Source organism: Raphanus sativus, chromosome 6 (assembly GCF_000801105.2).
Source record: "Raphanus sativus cultivar WK10039 chromosome 6, ASM80110v3, whole genome shotgun sequence".
Taxonomy (NCBI): domain Eukaryota; kingdom Viridiplantae; phylum Streptophyta; class Magnoliopsida; order Brassicales; family Brassicaceae; genus Raphanus; species Raphanus sativus.
In genome coordinates this window covers 51,345,669-51,369,047 of record NC_079516.1, presented here as the reverse complement: position 1 = coordinate 51,369,047, position 23,379 = coordinate 51,345,669, and the positions used below count along the sequence as shown (strand labels likewise).

Genomic DNA, 23,379 nt, shown 5'->3' with positions numbered 1-23,379 from the left:
TTTAAGTGGCATGATATTATAAATAACACTAAAAATTCAGAGTTATTTTATAACTGTACTTCTATTTTAATAATAGAGGTATTTGAATACTTAGAAAACAACGTGAAATTATTAGTACGTAGGTCAGCTATATATAGCTCGTAGGACCTTGTGCATGCATCATCACCCATTGTATAATCAACTCTTTGATACATACTTTCATATAAGCATAAAAGCCCACGATGTCCCTCGCTCTCTCTATTTGCTTGGCTTTCCTTTTCTCTCTTTGCCATGGTTCTCATAGCTTACCTGCACTACGAACTCCTCATCTTGATGGTAAGACTATTCTAGCTACCAATTAGCTTTCAACGTTATACTATACTACCTAGGGGCAAGTTTATCGGGGGTGATTAGGGAGTTTCTTAGGGGAAGGGGTCCCACAAAAACACAAAAATATGGTAACAAAAAGCCCAGGTAAAAGATCGAATATTGTTGGGGTTTTATACTGTTCCCAAGTACTACTAACACATGGCGATCCGCAATTGATGTATTTTTTAATTTTTTTAGTTAGAAAAAAAATATGTAAGAAACCCATTAAGGGTTTTATGGAATAAACATGGTCTAAATATATATTTTAATATTTACTGTGATATTTTACGTTATATTTGGCTATCCACGTTCATGCAGCGCCTCTTCCAAATGGAAACTTTGAGCAAGTTCCTAACAAATCGAACATGAGAAAGAGGCAAATAATCGGAAAATACTCTCTTCCTCATTGGGAAATCTCCGGCCACGTCGAGCTAGTCTCCGGTGGTCCACAGCCAGGAGGTTTCTACTTTGCGGTGCCACGAGGAGTCCATGCAGCTAGGCTAGGGAACTTAGCGTCGATATCTCAGTATGTGAAAGTGAAGCGTGGCTTGGTCTATTCTATAACGTTTGGGGTCACGAGGACTTGTGCTCAGGATGAGAACATACGAATCTCTGTGCCCGGTCAGACCAATGAGCTCCCGATCCAAACCCTGTTCAGTACTAATGGTGGAGACACTTACGCTTGGGCTTTCAAGGCAACGTCTGATTTGGTCAAGGTCACTTTTCATAACCCTGGTGTTCAAGAAGACCCTTCTTGTGGTCCCCTCGTTGACGCTGTTGCCATCAAAGAGATTCTCCCTCTTCGGTATACCAAAGGTAATTTAACCAACCGGGTCAATCCCTCTATAGCTTTGTCCTAGTTTTCAATCTAAAATTCGGTATGATTTTGCTTATAACATGTGATCAGTAGCATTGATCGCAAGTCGCATCTTGTTGTTTTTTTTGCTATTGCATAACTAATCGCATTGATTGATCTCAAACCATTATTTCATACCACAAAAAAATGATTTGAAATTTATAATTTTACTACAACTTACTGTTGCGAGAAGTTGATCCCAGGTTGCAATGACATGTAGAAGAACTAGTTAGCATTTTTGACAAAAACCTCAATTTGGTGCTTTTTCTATACCAAACCGGTTTACATGGAGTTTTGTTGTTTAAAACTTTAAAAGCATAACAATTTTAAAAGTTCCCACCTAAAGATTTTGCAATTTGGTCCTTATCTTACAGATTGTTTGCTGTATTATCCTTAAGACTTATTTTGTATATAAATAAACCAGGTAACCTTGTGAAGAACGGTGGATTCGAGATCGGTCCACATGTATTCAACTACTTCTCTACCGGAATCTTAATCCCAGCCAAGATACAAGATCTGATCTCACCGCTTCCGGGATGGATCGTCGAATCTCTAAAACCGGTCAAGTACATCGATAACCATCACTTCAAAGTCCCGTCAGGACTCGCCGCAGTCGAGCTCGTCGCCGGGAGAGAAAGCGCCATCGCTCAGATCATCCGTACCGTCGCCGGTAGAAACTACATCCTCTCGTTCGCGATCGGAGACGCACACAATGGTTGTCATGGGTCGATGATGGTGGAGGCGTTTGCGGGAAAGTCGGCGTTTAAGCTTCGGTTTGAATCTAACGGAAAAGGAGCGTTCAAAGCGGGGCGTTTTGGGTTTCGCGCCGATTCTAACCGTACGAGGATAACGTTCTACAGTGGGTTTTATCATACCAAGCTTCATGATTTTGGACACCTTTGTGGGCCTGTGCTTGACAATGTTAGGGTTGTCCTGGCCCGTTAATTTTTTATATGCATATTATTATAATCTAAGTACTATATTATAAACATGATATTAATAATATTATCGATTTGTATGCACTTTTCTTTAAATACTCACAAGATCGGGTGGTCCAGTTTCCAAATACATTTTCTATAACTATGTAAAAGATTTTAAAGGTTTATAAGTTTCATGGTTCTTTGATCCAATAATTGTTATATGTGTTATATAATCTTCAACATGTAATATGTAACATGGATTGACGACAGATAGCATATTAGACTGAACAGTCTGAACGAGATTAATATGAACTTAGATCTCGAGATTTGTATTTCAAACGTCAAAAAATTCAGATTCTAAACCACAAAACTTATTCCTTTTTAGTTTTTGGATCGTAGACTAGTTTGACTTGTAGAGCAAATAATGGCGATAACTAATCAGCAGAACAGACCAAATGTAGACATCTGGAGCTCCCTTTAATATCACTTGTGTACACACATGGGGCATTAATTTGTAAATCTCGTCGACTATTTTATTTGTTTAATTAAGCTTTTATTAAGCATAAAGCTTTCTTAAACAAAACAAACGTCGGTCACAGAGAAAAGAACCAAAAAGTCGACCATGTTTTTGCTATCGTATTACACTTGTATACTTAGATGAGCACAAAAACATTAAGCAGATCTCCAAAGTTTAGATCTGGTTAACTGGTTGAGTATTATCCATGGTAGGTTAATTTGGATCGCATTACTAATGTTCATCTCAATTGCGCTTGTGATGTGCCACTAATAAATCAAAACATATAGATATTCGACGTGTAAGAATTAATTAGTAACATTCGATTTTATATAACCGATCGATATAACATGACAGACAATAAGTCACACAATGCGGCTAGTAAGATGCGGTCTTCAACGTGGCCCGAGTTTCTGTTCGCCCATCTTTTATATTATACGTCTATGTAAGAGGTAAAACTATCATCTATTCTTAAAAGAAACGTAAACATGTGTATTTTATACTTCCAGGAATGTACATGAAGCTTCTTAGTCTTTTCTTGTTTGCTTTTTCTAATGTAATAGTGTTAATTACCTATTCTATATATAGCCCACAAGGCCCCTCGTTGATCTAAGTGGACTAATTAATACGACTAGTGTTTCTTAACTTTAGAAAAATGTCTCTCTATCTGTGGAAGAAGCTTGGGTTTATCCCATGCTCAATGGGCCAACAAATACAGCATTCTCTTATGGGCCGAAGTCTTGCGCAGGCCCACTCCCACTTATGCACCTGATCACATACGTAACACATATATATATAGTGTTAGTCTTGTTGATTAGGTAAAGCAGTCATAAGGAAATATCAGATTACGGCAACTGAGATCAAGCAACAAGTCATATAGCAAGGAAGAGGAGACATCAACAAGGATAAATAGCTTAGGCTTAAGTCTATTGTATCCAAGGAGGTTGATTGTATCCTATAGCTAAGTTGTGTTGATCCTATTGTAATCAAACTATCTAGTACACTAATTTGGTGTGACTAGTGTCTCTTTGATCTAGTGGATTTTGGGAGCAGAAGTTCTCCCACGAGACGTACCGCGCCGAGGGCCGGGAACTCGTTAAATCTTGTGTGTCATTTATTATTCTGCACTAAACCTAGATCAAGTTAACTTCTAACCTAAGTAACCTAAGCTAATACTCTCTACAAGTGGTATCAGAGCTTCCGGTTCTACATATAGGTTACTAAGGGGAGAAAGAGAGGGAAATACAGTACCTGCTCAATGGTGAAGTCAAAAGAACGCATCGAGATCGATCGGTTCGAAGGCGATGGTGACTTCGCATTATGGAAAGTACGAATGATGGCTCATTTTGGAGTGCTCGGTTTAAAAGCTATACTTACTGACGAGAAGCTTTTAAAAGAAGATCCTGATGCTAAGGATGAACCAGAGTCTGCCATGAAAGACACTGGAAAGGGGCTTGCTGGAATCGTTAAGCCTGCACCTGTAATTGATCCTGCAAAATTTGAAAAATCAGAGAAAGCCAAGGACCTGATTGTGCTGAATGTTGGGAACAAAGTCTTAAGGAAAATTCAACATTGCGAGACTGCTGCTGCAATGTGGAGTACATTGAATAATTTGTACACAGAGACATCACTACCTAACCGGATTTATCTACAGCTCAGGTTCTACACATTCAAGATGGTTGAGTCAAAATCTATTGATGAGAATGTGGATGACTTCCTAAAACTAGTGGCAGATTTAAACAATTTGCAAGTTGAAGTATCAGAGGAAGTTCAAGCTATTCTACTGCTTAGTTCTCTACCGAATAAGTATGATCAACTCAAGGAGACTCTTAAGTATGGAAGAGAAACACTCAGTTTAGCCGAAGTCACTGGTGCAGCTAAATCAAAAGAAAGAGAGTTGATAGAGAGTGGTAAGTTTACCAGATCAGGTGGAGAAGGTCTGATGGTTGAGAGAGGCCGATCAGACAACAGAACTGGCAGAGGCAATGGAAAAGGTTACAAGGGCAGGTCCAAGAGTAGACAAGGACGATCTAAATCTCGCCCCAGGAACAACAGAAACTCCAAGGGTTGCTTCATATGCGGCAAGGATGGTCACTGGAAGCGTGAATGCCCTGACAAAAGGCAAAATAAATCGCAAGACTCAGCTAATCTAGCAGAATAACCGAAGCAACCATTGATACTTACCGTGAGTACTCAATACACCAAGGATGAATGGGTGATGGACTCTGGATGTTCATTTCATATCACTCCCGACAAGGATTTCTTATTTGACCTGAAAGAATTCAAAGGTGGAAAAGTGTTAATGGCAAATAATACTCACAGCAACATACAAGGAATAGGGAAGATTAAAATTATGAATCCAGATGGATCTACTGTGATTTTAACAGGCGTGAGATACATGCCAGGTATGAGCAGAAACTTAATCTCCTATGGTATGTTAGAAACGTCAGGATGCAGATATGAAGGAAAGGATCTTATGGTTAACTTTTATAAAGATGACAAACCGGTTATCTCAGGAAAGTATCATCAGGGGCTCTATTATCTATAGGGGACGGTCTCTCGCGGAGAGGCCAATCTATCTAAAGTTGAGAAAAATATGACTAATGTTTGGCATTCTCGCCTCGGTCATATGAGTCTTAACAATATGTCTGAACTTGTCAAACAGGGATTTATCATTGACAAGGAAGTTAAGACATTGGATTTCTGTGAGCACTGCATAATTGGTAAATCTCACAAGCAAAGTTTTCCTAAGGCTAAGCATGTGACTAAAGGGATTCTAGAGTATGTTCACTCTGACCTTTGGGGTTCTCCATCTACACCGGATAGTCTTGCAGGGCACAAGTATTTCGTGACATTTATTGATGATTTCTCTAAGAAGGTCTGGATTTATTTTCTTAAAACTAAGGATGAGGTGTTTTCTAAATTCAGAGAATGGAAAGCTGAGGTTGAAACCAAGACGGAGAAGAAAATTAAATGTTTGAGAACAGATAATGGGTTGGAATTCTGTAATAGGCAGTTCGATAATTACTGCAAGCAGGCTGGGATTAAGCGCCACAGAACCTGCAGTTACACCCCTCAACAGAATGGGGTGTCAGAAAGGATGAACAGGACCATCATGGATAAAGTTAGATGCATGTTAGCCGAATCTGGCTTAGACCAAAGCTTCTGGGCAGAAGCTGCATCCACTGCTATCCATCTGATCAACAGATCACCTAATTCTACACTAGAATTCAAGATGCCAGAAGAAGTGTGGATAGGTGCTAAACCCGACTTGGGACACCTCAGAACGTTTGGATGCACTGCCTATGTTCACATAACTGAAGAGAAAACAGGACCGAGAGCCATTAAGGGTGTTTTCGTGGGGTATCCTATGGGTACTAAAGGCTACCGTGTGTGGATAGAAGATGAAGGCAGATGCAGAACTAGCCGAAACGTTGTCTTTAACGAAGATGAGTTGTATAAGCACACTGTTGCTAAAGAGAAAGAAAGCTCAGGAGCAAAGAAGGCTAACGAAACAGAAAAACAACCTAAGAAGAGGGTTTCATTTAGTGATGATTTAATCAGAGGGCCTACCCCTTCAGTTGAATCTAAAGGCCCATCTGATCAAGGTGGAGAAGGATCATCATTATCACCTGACTCTAACAACTCGAGTGAGGAAGAACAAGATCACGATGATATTGAAGGTGATCACGAGGAAGAAAATGCGAGTGATGGCACTGAAACTCTGGATAACTATGTTCTAGCTAGAGATAGAGAAAGAAGACAAAACGTGAGGCCTCCATCACGGTATGAAGATGGAAACTTTGTAGCTTACGCGCTCAATGTCATTGATGATTTGGAGATTCAAGAACCTAAATCCTATGCTGAGGCAATGAGAAGCCCTCAGAAGAAATTATGGAAAAATGCAGCAGAAGAGGAAATGGATTCTCATAAGAAGAACAGAACCTGGGATTTAATAGACAGGCCGGCTAAGGCAAAACTCGTTGGATGCAGATGGCTGTTTAAGCTTAAGCCAGGGATTCCAGGAGTTGAGGATGAGCGATACAAAGGTAGACTAGTGGCTAAAGGGTATTCTCAGAAAGAAGGGATTGACTACAATGAAATATTTTCACCAGTAGTGAAACATGTATCTATCAGACTTATGCTCAGCATTGTGGTGAACCTAGACTTGGAACTAGAACAGATGGATGTTAAAACTGCGTTTCTACATGGAAGCCTAGAAGAGCGAATACTAATGGAACAGCCCGAGGGTTTTATTAAGCCAGGGACAGAGAACAAAGTGTGCTTGTTAAGGAAGTCTCTGTATGGTTTGAAGCAATCCCCCAGAAGATGGAACCATCGGTTCAACAGCTTCATGAAGGATCAGTTGTTTGAACGCTGTAGCAAAGATTTATGTGTCTACATGAGGGATGTTAACACTGATAAGGCCATTTACCTACTTCTATATGTTGACGACATGTTGATTGCCTCAGGAAACAAGCAAGTGATTAAGAACCTTAAGGAGAAATTGAGTGGCGAGTTTGAGATGAAGGACATGGGAAAAGCATCAAGAATCTTAGGCATGGACATTACTCGTGATCGAGTTAAAGGAACACTAGTCTTATCTCAAAGCAACTACATTAAGAAAGTCCTAAAGACGTTTGGGATGCTAGATGCTAAGCCTGTGATTACTCCTACTGCATCACACATCAAATTGAGAAGCCTCACAGATGATGAGTGGAAAGTGGAAGCATCTCAGATGGAAAGAATTCCCTATGCTAGCGCTGTGGGTAGCCTAATGTACGCCATGGTGGGATCTAGACCTGATCTGGGATTCGCAGTAGGATACGTGTGTCGGTTCATGAGTAAACCAGGACGAGAACACTGGAAAGCAGTTCAGTGGGTCCTAAGGTACCTAAGGGGAGCAGTGGAGTCTAACCTAACGTTTAAGAAGAGTTCTACCTTATGTGTGGAAGGTTATTCAGACTCAGACTATGCTACAGACAGAGACAGAAGTCGTTCAGTTACAGGATATGCATTCAAATTTGGAGGGAATACGATTTTATGGAAATCATGCCTACAGTCAGTTGTTGCACTATCAACTACAGAAGCTGAATACATGGCATTAAACGAGGCAGCTAAAGAAGCAATGTGGCTAAAAGAAATATGCAATGAACTAGGTTTCAAGCAACAAGGGATCAATCTCTACTGTGATTCTCAAAGTGCCCTAGCTCTAGCTAGAAATCCAGTCAACCACGAGAAGACTAAACACATAGCTACCAAGTTCAACTACATTCGAGACCTAGTGGAAGCAGGAGATATTGTTCTAAACAAGATTCACACTAACGTCAACCCTGCAGATTTTCTAACAAAGACGGTACCTGGTCAGAAGTTCCAGCTTTGCTGTGAGCTTTTGAATGTGAACTAAGAAGATTGAGGACGCTCCAGGTGATTCAAGTTGAAGAAATCTCATCCTCGCATGACACAGACATCCAAAACAAACAGTCAGTGTGTGCGAAATGGGAAACAAAGTCAACAGGGAGTGTCAATAAAGAAGGAGGGATCACCTGGAGGATAATGAGAACCGAGGAGGAATTCCTGGTTCAGGTGGAGTAATCGTGCACCACCAGACATTCCTGTCTTAATAGAGTGTGACTCTGAAAGGGCTTCATGAGGCGTCAGAAGCAAACGTCAGGGTCAGTAAACTTGCAGAGAAGATCACACCCATCTCAGAGACAGTACACCTACAGTAAGCAACAAAGGCAGAGTTGTTAGTAACAAAGCTCGAGAACGTTAGCTAAACAACTAGGAGCATTTGAGGAGAAGCTTACTATCAGAACGTGACATTGTGTTAACAGGCTCGAGTTAGAGCTGAATCAAACGTCGGACCCAGGAAGGGGTTTCACACCAGAAACGATGATAGCCTATCGTCGGGTTGAACATAACTCTGAAATCAATACAGAGAGGGTCAGGTCGACAAATGAGAAACACAGTACATAAAGTTCGAAAAAAAAAAAAAGGCAGGTTCTTTGTCTACAAAAGAGGTGGAGCGTGACGAGGGAGCTCAGGTGTGAGCTCAGAACCATGTCAGAATCTCAGTCAGGGCCGAAGACAGAGACACGAGGCATCGAAGATGACATGCAAATCAAAGAATCCACTGGTTAGCTAAACAATCCCGAGACCAACTTAATATCCTTAACAGATGACCCTAATCAATCATGAAGAGGAACGATTAGATGTACCTGGGGATGTTAAAAGGGAAGGATGATGTATTCACAACAAGGTGAGCCGTCGTCGGAGAAGTCGAATCGCCGTCTTGGCGAATAGACATCGAGGGAAGAAAAGAGGAGGAGAGGCAACTCCGGTGCGGTGGAGCCAACGAGACCTTCATGCACGGAGCTACGATCGCGAGGCAAATCGATCGGCGATATCTCACGGTGAGATCGAGTCTGTTCCGACAGAGGAGATTCACGAGTGAGAGAGAAGAGAGAGAGGAAGAGTTTCATCGACTCTTCACTTGTCTAAAAAGACAAAGAGACAAAGGGGAGAGGAGGCTGTCGGTGAAAGAAGAAAAAAAATATAAATTGCCATATGGGCCAAGGCTGGGCCTAAACCAAGCTGGTGGAGATTTGTGGAAGAAGCTTGGGTTTATCCCATGCTCAATGGGCCAACAAATACAGCATTCTCTTATGGGCCGAAGTCTTGCGCAGGCCCACTCCCACTTATGCACCTGATCACATACGTAACACATATATATATAGTGTTAGTCTTGTTGATTAGGTAAAGCAGTCATAAGGAAATATCAGATTACGGCAACTGAGATCAAGCAACAAGTCATATAGCAAGGAAGAGGAGACATCAACAAGGATAAATAGCTTAGGCTTAAGTCTATTGTATCCAAGGAGGTTGATTGTATCCTATAGCTAAGTTGTGTTGATCCTATTGTAATCAAACTATCTAGTACACTAATTTGGTGTGACTAGTGTCTCTTTGATCTAGTGGATTTTGGGAGCAGAAGTTCTCCCACGAGACGTACCGCGCCGAGGGCCGGGAACTCGTTAAATCTTGTGTGTCATTTATTATTCTGCACTAAACCTAGATCAAGTTAACTTCTAACCTAAGTAACCTAAGCTAATACTCTCTACACTATCACATTCTTTGCTTTCTTCTCATCCTCTCTCTCTGCCATGGTTCTCCCAGCGTCCCACCACGTCGGGCTCCTCATCTCGATGGTAAGAAACTCACCACCTTGCATAATCACTACCTCATCGGATATGATTTTGTAATATTTATCATTTTCTATGTGTATTAGGGCTTCTCCCAAATGGCAACTTTGAGCACACCCCTCTCAAATCAAACATGAAGGGTCGACTAATAATCGGCAAAAACTCTCTCCCTCACTGGCAAATCACCGGCCACGTGGAGCTAGTCTCCGGTGGGGCTCAGCCCGGAGGCTTCTATTTCCCTGTCCCACGAGGGGTCCATGCTGTTAGACTAGGAAGCTTAGCTTCCATCTCTCAAGACGTTAAAGTGAATCCTGGTTTTGTCTACTCAATAACATTTGGAGCCATGAGGAGTTGCGCTCAGGACGAGAACATCAAAGTCTCTGTTCCCGGTCAGGCCGACGAGCTTCCAATCCAGACCGTCTTTAGCTCAGACGGTGGAGACACGTACGCTTGGGCTTTCAAGGCAATGTCGGATGTGGTTAAAATCACTTTCCATAACTCTGGTGTTCAAGAGGACCCTACATGTGGACCCCTCGTAGATGTCGTCGCTATCAAAGAGATCCTTCCTCTCGGGTACAACAGAGGTACATTGCTAAACCAATTAACCGGGTCTTAACCGGTTAGGTTTTTAGCCAATATACACTTTTTTTTTGCGTTTAGGGTCTGAATTTACTATGTCACACGGTTATCTAACTTATCTTCCTCGTAATAATCATAGGAGGAAACTTAGTGAAAAATGGAGGGTTCGAGATCGGTCCACACGTGTTCGCTAACTACTCCACCGGAATCTTGATTCCAGCAAGAATCCAAGACTTAATCTCTCCCCTTCCGGGATGGATCATTGAATCTCTAAAACCGGTGAAGTACATCGACAGCCGTCATTTTAAGGTGCCGTCTGGACACGCAGCCGTTGAGCTTGTTGCCGGGAGAGAAAGTGCAATCGCTCAGATCATTCGTACCGTTGCCGGGGAGGCATACATGCTCTCGTTCACGGTGGGAGACGCACGAAACGACTGCCATGGGTCGATGACGGTGGAGGCGTTTGCAGGCCAAGAACCGTTTAAGCTTTCTTTTGCGTCGGAAGGCAAGGGAGTTTCCAAAACTGGACGTTTTAGGTTTGTTGCCGATTCGGACCGGACCAGACTAACTTTCTACAGCGCGTTTTATCATACTAAGCTTCATGACTTCGGCCATCTTTGTGGGCCTGTTCTTGATAGTGTTGTTGTCCTCCCGGCCCATTAACAATTTGTGGTTCTTGATTCTATTCATATTAAGATGTTACAATAGTTTTTTTCAATAAAGAATACCAATTTATTGTTGGACTTTTTTTGTTGTTGTCGAAGTCATTACAACTCAATTCCAGCAAACATCAAAAAGAAATAAGGAATCAACTGAGAGATATTTTCTAAATTGTAATATTGAGTACCACACTTGGATGTCAACACCATAATTTTCACAGTTCTAAAAAGACCTAAGATTTTAGACAATATTACACTGCTGCCATTGTATATCATTGTATATAATATGATAGATCATACATTAAACAAATATTCACAAATAATTTTTCTGTTCTTTAAATAAAAGTTACAAATTATCTAATGTGATTTACAATAAATATGACAATTAACGGTACTTAATAAAATAAATATTTGATAATAATTTTTATCCTCTACAATATTTGTTACATTTTATAGTATTATTAAACATTCACATAACCATATAAGATTAAAAATAATATATATATTATTTTGAATTTTTAAACTACTATAATTGTTAAAATCACACACTGAAATTTAGTGATTAATACTATAAACATTTTGTTATAAAAAATACAAATGATCATAATATGTACAATCTTGATCATATTTATGATTATTTGTCAAACTGAAATCCTCTAAATTATCGTTGAACAAACACTTAATCCTTTTTCGTTTATATGATACTATGCTGTTGGTATAATGTTTTTTGACCGAAAATATAAAAACCAACCTATTCATTTTAATTGGCCTTTAACAATTGATGCAAGTCCATGATGAATGAAACTTTATAAAATTAAATGATTTATTGCTATGGTTATATAGAACTGATGGTTGAGAAAAAAATACATATGTACACTTTATTCATTTATAAATTGATCATAAAATGTTTTTCTTATCAAACTTCACTTTTTGTCCTATATAGTTTCACTTCGCGCTAGATGCAAATTTATCATAGTATTAAATTAATTTTGAAATATTATCCATCGATTCAATCTTAAATAATCAGATCAAACTTCTAAACCAAAAGCTTTGGTCACTTTGGATAAAACTTGCAGCCCTAGCACATTAACGTAAGGGATTCAAATTAAATATAAAAACTACAGAAGTTAAAAATTAGAAATACCTTTACAAAATCAAACTATATTGTATGCCTTTAATAAGAGTCTCAAATTATTCAAATATAAAAACCGCAGAAGTTAAAAGTTTTAGAAAGACCATTACAGAGTCAAACTATATTGCATGCCTCTTGTTAATTCTGAATGGAATAATACTTATAGGACCATTATTCATAAGTATATAAAAAACCACAGAAGTTAAAAGTTTTAGAAAGACCATTAAAGAGTTACTATATTGTATGCCTCTAATAATTCTAAATGGAATAATACTTATAGGACCATTATTCATAAGTACATAAAGTAAAAATTCTATAAACTAATAATTTTAAACTATGATATTTCATTAATTTATAAAATTAATTTAATATTTTTAGATTATACTGTATATACATTTAATTAAAGTTTAGAAAATCAAATTTATATTATTTTATTATACTACTTGGTATATATAAAATATATCTAATAGAATTTAGGTGTTGTTTAAAATATAATTTTTAAACTATCAAAGTATATTGAAATGTTAAGAAAAACATTGATGCATTCTATATTGTGAACATAAAATAATTAATATATTTTTTATTGTGCTAATATTAATACATAAATTTTAATTCATGATTTTATTGAATTATATATTTAGACAGAATTCTATAAAAATATTATTTTATATTTTGAATTAATTCGAATAAATTTATTAATTTAATCAAATATTAATTTATAGATATTATACCGTAATAATTATATTTATAACCAGATTATTATTCTATGATGATTTATTGCTTGCGCTACGCTCCCGGATCGGGATGGCGTGGCCATATGCGCACCGTTAGATCTATTCAGACGTAGACCTCAGCACACTATATAACTTCTCTCTCCTCTGTTAGAAGAAGAAGAAATCGATAACCTTTTCATTCAGACAGCGAATAAGAACAAAGACACACACACACACCGAAGCCAGACGAAACTATCCTAACGAAGATGGCCGTCGAGAAATTGAGCACGACGGTGGACGGCGCCGAGATACTGAAGCCACGTACGGACAACAGAGAATACAGGAAGATTGTCCTCAAGAACTCCCTCCAAGTCCTGTTGATCAGCGATCCCGACACCGATAAGGTCTGAGATCGCTCCAGTTCATATTGAATTCACTTTTAAAATCTATTACTGATTCATAAAGTTTGATCCTTTTTTTTTAAATTCAAAGTGTGCTGCTTCAATGAGCGTTAGTATCGGATCTTTCTCTGACCCACAAGGGCTAGAAGGCTTAGCTCACTTCCTTGGTACGCTGAAATTGAATCCTCCAAAGTCTTGTACTTTTGTTAATTATAATTGTGTTGATTTGTGTGCCCAATGGAATGTTTCAATCGGGACTCAAATTGTATTTTTGTGATGTCTATGGAGTGGTTATGTAATAATGATTTATTGTTGTTTTTTTTTGAAGAGCATATGCTATTCTATGCAAGTGAGAAATATCCACAGGAAGATAGTTACTCCAAGTACATCACTGAGGTAATAATAATAATACATATTGTTCTTTTGTTTGTTTCTTCTCTTAATCCACACGGTGTTAATTTTAGAGATTTATGGAATCTTTGTAGCATGGAGGGAGCACAAACGCGTATACATCCTCTGAAGAGACAAACTACCATTTCGATATTAATGCTGATTGTTTCAGTGAGGCTTTGGACAGGTATAATTGTTTTTTCTTCTTCTTTCTGTTGCTAACTAATCTGTTCTGTTACCCACTATCTTTTCTGTCCTAAGATTCTTGCGGTAACTTACTGAACCAGGTTTGCTCAGTTCTTTATCAAACCGCTAATGTCAGCTGATGCCACCATGAGGGAGATTAAGGCTGTTGACTCAGGTTCACATTTCTTTCGTTTAATGTTTATCTTGCGGTAGTCCTTGAACTTAAAACATATTATAATGAGTTACTTTTTTTTTGTATCCAGAGAATCAGAAAAACTTACTCTCTGATGGTTGGCGAATGAGACAGGTATAGCTCTGGTTCTATACAACAATTAGCTTAGCTATTTCTTTTTTAAAAAAAAAAATTTCCGACCCATTGAGTTGGTATTACCACTTTTGAGCAAATGATTGTGAAAAAGAACTTTTTTTTGACAGATCTTTACTTGCCTTGAGGTATATGACATATCTAACATCGTAGAACCTTCTGACTTGTACTTCTTTCCGTCATTTTTCCCCTTGATAACAGTTACAGAAGCATCTAAGCAAAGAAGACCATCCCTTTCACAAATTTAGCACAGGTCTTTATTCTATTTTTATTTCCACTGTTTTTGCTATCAATGAATGGAATGATACTTATCGTGATGTATTTGAATTCCAAATCCTTTTCTTATACTAAAAAAGTGAGATTTGTGCTTTAGGAAACATGGATACACTTCATGTAAAACCCCAAGCGAAAGGAGTTGATACAACGAGTGAGCTTATTAAGTTCTATAAAGAACACTACTCTGCCAACATCATGCACCTCGTTGTATATGGGAAGGGTAATTATTTGTTACTAGCACAACATAAGTCACAATTCTCTTTCTTTCTATTAACAATACTGATGTCTTTGCTCTGGATATTTTTCAGAAAGCCTTGACAAGATTCAAGATCTTGTGGAAGGGATGTTCCAGGAAGTCCAAAACACCAACAAAACTATCCCTAGATTCCCTGGTCAGCCATGCACTTCGGACCATTTGCAGGTCTCTGTTCCTTTCCGTAAATCTAGTATATTCATGCTAAGGATGTTTTCTGAGATGGTGCTGTTTTATTAATTATTTCGGGTTTTTTTAGATTCTTGTGAAGGCTGTTCCTATAAAGCAAGGACACAAGCTCAACGTTTCGTGGCCCGTAACTCCTAGCATTCATCGTTACGAAGAAGCACCATGCCGGTACCTTGGCCATCTAATTGGACATGAAGGCGAAGGAAGTTTGTTTCATGCCTTGAAAACTTTGGGTATACTTTCTTTGTGGCACATACTAATTGGTTTTACACTAGATTCTTCATAGGAGGGACAATGGATTCAGAAGTAGTTCTATTGTTTGTGTTATACGCCTTTGTCTAGGATAGGTTGCTGCTGCTGAATTGCGCATACTTCATATAGAGTTATGTCTTCATCTATGTTATTGCTGACTATTTATTTTCTGACCTACAAGACATGTGACAAGACACTTTTGAATGTTAATTTCTAGATATTTGTAATTTCATTTTGGAGAATCGTTTATATAAAATGGGCGTCTTAGTGCACTGGAGAGTTTTATTCTAGCCGAGTCTACATAATTCTTGGATAGGACTGGTTGCTTATGTAATACAAATGCTCAATTACACATTTTTTTAAAAAAATTCTTGCTTAATTTGTCTTATTGCTTGCAGGTTGGGCAACGGGACTTGGTGCTGGAGAAGGAGATTGGACTCTTGATTATTCTTTCTTCACCGTTTCGATTGACCTTACCGATGCTGGTCATGGTGGGTTTATCTACTGTGTTTCTTTTAAGTTCACAACTGTCATATTCGTTCTTGTGTTGAATAGCGCTAGTATGACTGTGTTTGGTGTTTAGTGCGTTGATAAATTATTGTTTCTCCTCATTGGTGGGTTTACAGAGCACATGCAAGATATATTGGGGTTGCTGTTCAAATACATTCAGCTATTACAACAGACTGGTGTCTGTCAGTGGATTTTTGATGAGGTATTGCTATTGTTTTCTCTTTCTTTTTTAAAAAAAAAACTTTTATGTTGCTAGTATCCTAAGAATAAGGCTTTGATACATCTCTTGTTATTATTGAAGCTCGCAGCTATTTGCGAGACAAAATTTCATTATCAAGACAAAACACCACCAATGTCTTATATAGTGGATATTGCATCAAACATGCAGGTAAATAATTTTTCTTTTTTGTTCCTTGTAATCTTTCTAAACGTGATCTGATCTATACATCTTGTGTCCTTAACAATGAACAAAATGAAGAATATACCTTTATCTCTGTTACTATGTTAACAACCATTACATCTTATGTATCCTTGGTAATTATATTTCAGATATTTCCGACTAGGGACTGGTTGGTTGGATTGTCACTGCCTTCTAAATTTAATCCAGCCACTATACAAAAGGTTGTAGATGAGCTTTCTCCTAGTAATGCTCGGTAAGTCTTCTTGTGATCTTTAAGTGACCTATAATTCTTTTGGGTAGCTGCCTATAATACACTTAACTGATGATCAAATCATGAGTTTATACCTAAGCTAAGCTAATCCCACCATTATTTCTTTTACTCTCTTAACATATCTGAGCACGGCATGAATATGATTGTTATATCTTCATTAGCTTTTTTGGCAGTTTTCTTTTGTCTAATGATATAACCAAACTGTTGTCTTGTTTCTGTAGAATCCTTTGGGAGTCACAGAAGTTTGAAGGACAAACGGACAAGAATGAGCCATGGTATAACACTGCATATTCTCTTGAGAAGATAAGCAGCTCTACCATTCAGGTTCACATTTGATATGTTATATACTTACTCGAAATGATTCGTTTATTGATTTTTTGCCTTGTTAATCTTTTTGGTTTATGTAAAATAATTACAGGAGTGGGTGAAGTCTGCTCCTGATGTAAACCTGCATCTACCAGCGCCTAATGTCTTCATTCCTACAGATTTGTCACTAAAGGATGCTAAGGATAAGGTTAAACCTTCACTATACTAGCTATTCTCTTAATGTATGAAGCGGTGTTCTAATGTGATCAAGTTATGAAACAGGAGACTGTCCCAGTTATGTTGAGAAACTCGCCTTTCTCGAGACTGTGGTACAAGCCAGATACGATGTTCTCGAAACCAAAGGCATATTTCAAGATGGATTTCAATTGTCCTCTCGCTGTCAGCTCTCCGGACGCAGCAGTTCTTACAGATATCTTCACGAGATTGTTGATGGACTATTTAAATGAATATGGTAAGTTCTAATCGACACTTCCCTCAGATTTTTTCTTTCAACTAGAGGATGTTATATCATGGAATCTGCCCACTTACTCTTTGCCTCTTCTATGTTCTAGCTTATTATGCACAAGTTGCTGGTCTTCACTATGGTGTGAGCCTTTCAGACAATGGTTTCGAGGTGAGTTTTTTTTCATTAGCCTCATTTATACCACAATGCATTTGCCCCTCTTTTGTGCTAATGCCTTTTTCTTTTTCCCTCCTAGTTGACCCTTCTTGGTTACAATCACAAGTTAAGGATTTTGCTGGAAACTGTTATTGAAAAGATAGCCAATTTTGAAGTTAAACCTGACAGGTTTGCTGTTATCAAGGTGCTTATGTTTGGCTTTGTCTCTCTTTATTACTTAAAGTTTGCAATTTAGATGATCATTAAATCTATGATATTACTTTTCTGTGTTTGTTTACTAGGAAACTGTGACAAAAGAGTATCAAAACTACAAATACCGACAGCCATATCACCAAGCAATGTATTATTGCTCGCTGATATTACAAGATCAAACCTGGCCTTGGACAGAGGAACTAGAAGTTCTTTCTCATTTGGAAGCTGAAGATGTAGCTAAGTTTGTCCCAATGTTGTTATCAAGGACATTTATTGAGTGTTATATAGCAGGTACTAAGATTAGGATTTTTCCCCCATGGACCTTGTCTTGGTGTTCAAAAATATCTTTACTTCGTTTTCAGGTAATGTGGAGGGCAACGAAGCCGAGTCGATGGTTAAGCATGTTGAAGACGTTCTTTTTAATGATCCAAAGCCTAAGTGCCGACCGTTGTTCCCATCCCAGCACCTTACTAATAGAGTTGTGAAGCTCGAAGAAGGAATGAAGTATTTCTACCACCAAGATGGCTCGAACCCCAGTGATGAAAACTCTGCTCTAGTACACTATATTCAGGTACTTACTTGTTCAGATTAGAAGATGGCTTTCGATTTTGATCAATATGAAGCTTCTTCGTGTTTTGTTGACTAACTGAAACTTCGGTTGCCACAAACAGGTTCACAGAGATGACTTTGCCATGAATATTAAGCTTCAGCTATTTGGTCTCGTTGCAAAGCAAGCCACCTTTCACCAACTTAGAACGGTGGAGCAACTTGGTTACATCACTGCACTTGCTCAGAGGTAACATTTGTTGTTTTTTCCCCTCCCATGTCCTACTCTGCATTCTGTCTAATCATATGCTTTTTTCTGAAACTTAGGAACGATTCTGGCATTTATGGTGTACAGTTCATTATCCAGTCATCAGTGAAGGTACCAAAAACGGCTCTGAAAGATCCAATTTATTTAATAACAACCTTTTAGCGCTCTTTCCTTACTTAGCCTTTGGGTGTTGATGGTTTTAAACAGGGTCCTGGACATATTGATTCGAGGGTGGAGTCTTTACTGAAAAACTTTGAGAGTAAACTCCGTGAGATGAGTGATGAGGAATTCAAGGTGAGATGGGTGAATCTTAGCTGTACAATATGGATCCTGAACAAGAGTGATTAACTGACATGAGTTACTTTTTTTTTCTCAAGAGCAATGTAACAGCTTTGATAGACATGAAGCTTGAAAAATACAAGAACCTGAAGGAAGAGTCCCGGTTTTACTGGCAAGAGATTCAAAGGGGAACACTCAAATTCAACCGTAAAGAGGCAGAGGTACCAAACTAAGAATAAAACCAAATCACTTTTAAGATCAGTTCAAGCGAGTATAAAGGCTGTTTTGAGCGAACGAATGGGGGTGTTCTTTGTGGACAGGTTACTGCACTGAGGCAGCTTCAGAAGCAAGAGTTGGTAGATTTCTTCGAGGAGTACATCAAGATTGGAGCAGCAAGGAAGAAGTCGCTGAGCATAAGAGTGTATGGGAGCCAGCATTTGAATGAAATGGCAAGTGACAAAAATGAAGTCCCATCACCATGTGTTGAAATCGAAGATATTGTTGGTTTCAGAAAGTCCCAGCCTCTTCACGGGTCGTTCAGAGGATGCGGACAACCCAAACTGTGAGGAGCTGAATCTCATTTTATCATTATACAAAGACAAAACAAATTGTTCTCTTTGATCATCTCTCGTTGTAAGAACAAATACAAGTGAACCTTCATTTGGCATCAGTTGCTAGAAAACAGAATCTCAGTCATTTACAGATTTGATAGAATAAAACCGAGTGAACATTGATGACTCTAATGTTACTCCCTCCTCTGTTTCTTTCTGTATGATGTTTTAGAGACTATTTTTGTTTCAATTTGTTAATGTTTTTGAAATTTTCTTAAAACTTTTAAAACAATTGATTAAAATATTAAAAGTTAATTTATAGTTTTTGTCTTATTTGTTAAAAATAGCAATAATTAATTATTTTTGGTTACATTCTTATTGTAATCAAATATTTTTAATAGAAGTAATTTTTTTCTTAATTTGAGTATTTATGATAAAACATTTATAAAAAGAAACAGAGGGAATCATTTGTAACCTTTCTCTATGTTCTCTTAAATTTAAAACTGGAATTTTTACATTGATGTTTTTTTTTTACATTGATAGTTTCATATTAAAGTGTTTTAAGTAATTGCTTGAAAAAAATGTGAAAATTTTGCATTGGTAAATTCTATAATACTTTACTAACATTTAAATCTGAGATCCGTTAATAATTTTTTCAGATTCAAATATTATAAAATATCATATCAAATTGACTAGTTGAATTATTTATTTATATCTCAACTATTATTCTGGTAATAATTATATATTTGGGTTTATTTAGATATCCAATTGGATTCAGTGACAAATAACCATGCTTAGCAAGTAGCCCACTACTAGTTTTAATAAGTAGTTTAGCGTTTGCTTTCATGTGATGGCTTGCCTGGTCCTACAAGATCACAGCAAGAACTAGTGTTCAGTTGTCTCTTTGGCGATAATAAAGAAGAAAACACCTTCCAGCTCGCAGACCACCCTTCGCTTTCCAAGTTTTTAAAATTCAAGCTTAAGCAAACATCAATCCCCAACCACCGCCCATTTACATTCCAGACAGTACACCAAACCGAAGTCTCTTTTGTCTGAAAAAAAAAACCACAAATCTCAAAACTTTGAAACTTGTCCTGATTCAGACAAAGGTTTTAAAAAAGTTTCGAGCTTTTCGATCCGATGTTGGTTCAGGATCGCGACGCGCCGAAGACCAAGCCGTCGGCGAAGTCTCAGATCAGAGAGCTCCCAACTACTACTACTCATCATCAGCAGATCCGACGATTCAGCGAACCCAAAAACCTAGACTTTTCGACTTGGGTCTCAGAGAATCTCTCTCGAATCTTCATCGTCTCTCTCTCCATCGTCACCGTCGCAGCTTTCTTCTTCCTCTACAACACCACCGACACCGCTTCCCTCCTCTGTTTCCAGTCCCAGTCAACTCAGTCTATCCAGCCTCTCGCTCGCCCTCAGATCAAATGGAACTCGATCCAGGTCCTCCCCGACAAGACCTCCCCTTACTCCTCCTTCGTCACCGAGAAGTGGATCGTGGTGTCGGTGACGAAGTATCCGACGGAGGAGCTTAAAGGTTTGGTGAAGATCCGAGGATGGCAGGTTCTAGCGGTCGGAAACTCGATGACTCCCAAGGATTGGAGTCTCAAAGGTTCGATCTTTCTGTCTCTCGACGCTCAGGCTGAGCTGGGTTACCGTGTTTTGGATCACTTGCCTTATGACTCTTTCGTGAGGAAGAGCGTTGGTTACTTGTTCGCGATCCAGCACGGTGCTAAGAAGATCTACGACGCGGATGATCGTGGTGAAGTGATCGGTGGAGATCTAGGCAGGTGCTTTGACGTTGAGTTGGTTGGTGAAGACTCTAAGCTAGAGCCGTTGTTACAGTATAGCCACGAGAACCCCAATAGGACTGTGGTTAATCCCTATATTCATTTTGGGCAACGTTCGGTTTGGCCTAGAGGTTTGCCGTTAGAGAACGTAGGCGAGATTAATCATGAAGAGTTTTACACTGAGGTCTTTGGTGGTAAGCAGTTTATACAGCAAGGGATCTCCAACGGTTTACCTGATGTTGATTCGGTGTTTTACTTCACCAGGAAGACGACTTTGGAACCTTTTGATATTAGGTTCGATGAGCATGCTCCTAAAGTGGCGTTGCCTCAAGGTGTGATGGTTCCGGTTAATTCGTTTAATACTCTTTACCATTCGTCTGCGTTTTGGGGGTTGATGCTTCCCGTTTCGGTTAGTTCCATGGCGTCTGATGTGCTGAGAGGGTACTGGGGACAGAGGCTGTTGTGGGAGCTTGGTGGTTACGTTGCTGTTTATCCACCGACGGCTCACCGGTTCGATAGAATCGAGGCTTACCCTTTTGCTGAGGAGAAGGATCTTCACGTCAATGTTGGTCGTTTGATCAAGTTCTTACTCGTTTGGAGATCGGAGAAGCATAGTCTCTTTGAGAAGATACTTGATCTGAGCTTTGCTATGGCTGAAGAAGGGTTTTGGACAGAACAGGATTTGAAATTCACGTCTGCTTGGCTTCAGGATTTGATCACCGTCGGTTACCAACAACCGAGGTTGATGTCGCTGGAGCTGGATCGTCCACGAGCAAACATCGGTCATGGGGATAGAAAAGAGTTTGTTCCTAGGAAGGTGCCTTCGGTTCATCTTGGTGTTGAGGAGACAGGGACTGTGAGCACTGAGATAGGGAACTTGATCAGGTGGAGGAAGAACTTTGGGAACGTTGTCCTTGTTATGTTTTGTAATGGTCCTGTTGAACGTACAGCTCTTGAGTGGAGGTTGCTTTACGGAAGAGTGTTCAAGACCGTTGTGATATTGTCCTCTCAGAAGAACGTAGATCTCTATGTTGAAGAAGCCAAACTAGATCACATCTACAAGTAAGCAAGAAAGAATGTTCTCTCAAGATTAATTAGTACACGTGTTGATTAAAGTTTGAGCTTCTTATGGTATGTGTTGTATATGTATGTTTCAGGCATCTACCAAAGATATTTGATCGATACAGCAGCGCAGAAGGGTTCTTGTTTGTTGAAGATGATACAGTTCTCAACTACTGGAATCTACTTCAAGCCGACAAGACTAAGATTTGGACTACAGACAAGGTATAACATTCTCATCATATTGGAACGACTAGGCCTCGAGCGGTTTTACCCTAAACCGAAAGTCCCGACTTTAACCCGAACCAAGAAAACTGACATCTATCTGAACCATTAGTAAAAAATATTCTGGTAACCCGAACCGAAATCTGAACAACTTGAAAATATCTGAAATTAGTTAAATAAATAAAATTGGTTGAGGTAATTTAGATATTTTATAGTATTTTAAAGATTTTTGTAGATTTTATTTGTTCTTTGAATATTTTTAGTTAGTTTGTGTAGTTTAACTAATTTTAATTAGATTTTGAATAGTTTTTATAATTCGAATGGAACACCAAACGCATATGCCTAGGAATGATACTTCTCAATTACCAGAATCTACTTCTCTATGTTGGATCTTACAGTGACACTTTTTGTTTAGGTATCGAAGTCATGGACATCAGTGAAACTGACCGGGAAGTCTGATTGGCTCTCTGTACAAGCAGAGTTAGTGAAGAGAACCGTAAGCACAATGCCGGCTCATTTCCAAGTTAACTACAAGGAAGCAGCCAAGAACAATCTCGACACGTTAACGGTATGCAGTTCAGAGGTATTCTACGTGCCTAAACGGCTTGTAACAGACTTTGTCGACCTTGTTGATCTCGTGGGAGACATGGACTTGCATTACAAAGTGGCTGTGCCAATGTTCTTCACGTCGATGGATTCGCCTCAGAACTTTGACCCGGTTCTCGGTTCGATGGTATATAAGAAGAAATCTTCTTCGTTTAATTCTTCTTTGGGTCTGTATTCTGCTCAAGCACCTGCTGTTCATCCGTGGAGCATATCGAGTGAACAAGATTTCATTAAACTGGTTGGGAAAATGGCTGAAGGGGACCCGCTACTAATGGAATTGGTATGATGATGACTGATGATGAGTCAGGGTGTAGGAGGTTGCAATAGTAGAAACAGAGAGTTATACAAAGATTGTGTCTGTTATTCTTTTTTGTTCCATTTTCTGATTTTTTTTCCTTCAGATGATTGTGGGGGAAAGTCATGTAATGTTCCACTGTAAAACATACATTTTGTGAGTGTATAATGTTTCCCTTTTAAGATCAGTCCCTTCATCAATGAAGACAAGAAAATGATGCAGAGAGTCGGAAAC

General features: G+C 38.8%; 4 protein-coding genes and 1 long non-coding RNA gene across 5 annotated transcripts; 4 read left to right on the top strand and 1 right to left on the bottom strand.

Moving 5' to 3' along the window:
• Positions 1 to 221: 221 nt before the first annotated feature.
• Positions 222 to 2,149, top strand: LOC108837781 (protein DUF642 L-GALACTONO-1,4-LACTONE-RESPONSIVE GENE 2). Its single transcript, XM_056988447.1, has 3 exons — positions 222 to 315; positions 667 to 1,164; positions 1,629 to 2,149. Exons 1-3 carry the CDS (start codon positions 222 to 224, stop codon positions 2,147 to 2,149), a joined length of 1,113 nt encoding a protein of 370 aa, XP_056844427.1.
• A 1,748-nt stretch (positions 2,150 to 3,897) lies between these two features.
• Positions 3,898 to 8,114, bottom strand: LOC130496544 (uncharacterized). Its single transcript, XR_008935705.1, has 4 exons — positions 7,999 to 8,114; positions 4,823 to 4,910; positions 4,559 to 4,749; positions 3,898 to 4,128 (listed from the first exon to the last, which is right to left on the bottom strand). It is a non-coding gene; the product is annotated as an uncharacterized LOC130496544 (long non-coding RNA).
• Positions 8,115 to 9,769: 1,655 nt separating this feature from the next.
• LOC108808844 (protein DUF642 L-GALACTONO-1,4-LACTONE-RESPONSIVE GENE 2-like) lies at positions 9,770 to 11,125 on the top strand. The gene is made up of 3 exons (XM_018580942.2): positions 9,770 to 9,849; positions 9,930 to 10,427; positions 10,562 to 11,125. The coding sequence occupies exons 2-3, from the start codon at positions 9,977 to 9,979 to the stop codon at positions 11,083 to 11,085; spliced, it is 975 nt and encodes a 324-aa protein (XP_018436444.1). The 5' UTR covers positions 9,770 to 9,849; positions 9,930 to 9,976; the 3' UTR covers positions 11,086 to 11,125.
• A 1,980-nt stretch (positions 11,126 to 13,105) lies between these two features.
• LOC108813078 (insulin-degrading enzyme-like 1, peroxisomal) lies at positions 13,106 to 19,380 on the top strand. Its single transcript, XM_018585514.2, has 26 exons — positions 13,106 to 13,330; positions 13,419 to 13,494; positions 13,656 to 13,723; positions 13,813 to 13,904; positions 14,005 to 14,078; positions 14,167 to 14,210; positions 14,430 to 14,481; positions 14,602 to 14,724; positions 14,813 to 14,925; positions 15,017 to 15,179; positions 15,597 to 15,689; positions 15,825 to 15,910; positions 16,010 to 16,096; positions 16,258 to 16,361; positions 16,601 to 16,703; positions 16,798 to 16,893; positions 16,968 to 17,157; positions 17,258 to 17,319; positions 17,405 to 17,509; positions 17,607 to 17,808; positions 17,880 to 18,088; positions 18,189 to 18,313; positions 18,391 to 18,442; positions 18,539 to 18,625; positions 18,709 to 18,831; positions 18,931 to 19,380. The coding sequence occupies exons 1-26, from the start codon at positions 13,193 to 13,195 to the stop codon at positions 19,174 to 19,176; spliced, it is 2,913 nt and encodes a 970-aa protein (XP_018441016.1). The 5' UTR covers positions 13,106 to 13,192; the 3' UTR covers positions 19,177 to 19,380.
• Positions 19,381 to 20,002: 622 nt separating this feature from the next.
• LOC108812406 (probable glycosyltransferase STELLO1) lies at positions 20,003 to 23,332 on the top strand. Its single transcript, XM_018584659.2, has 3 exons — positions 20,003 to 22,022; positions 22,118 to 22,244; positions 22,660 to 23,332. The coding sequence occupies exons 1-3, from the start codon at positions 20,302 to 20,304 to the stop codon at positions 23,134 to 23,136; spliced, it is 2,325 nt and encodes a 774-aa protein (XP_018440161.2). The 5' UTR covers positions 20,003 to 20,301; the 3' UTR covers positions 23,137 to 23,332.
• Positions 23,333 to 23,379: the final 47 nt, after the last annotated feature.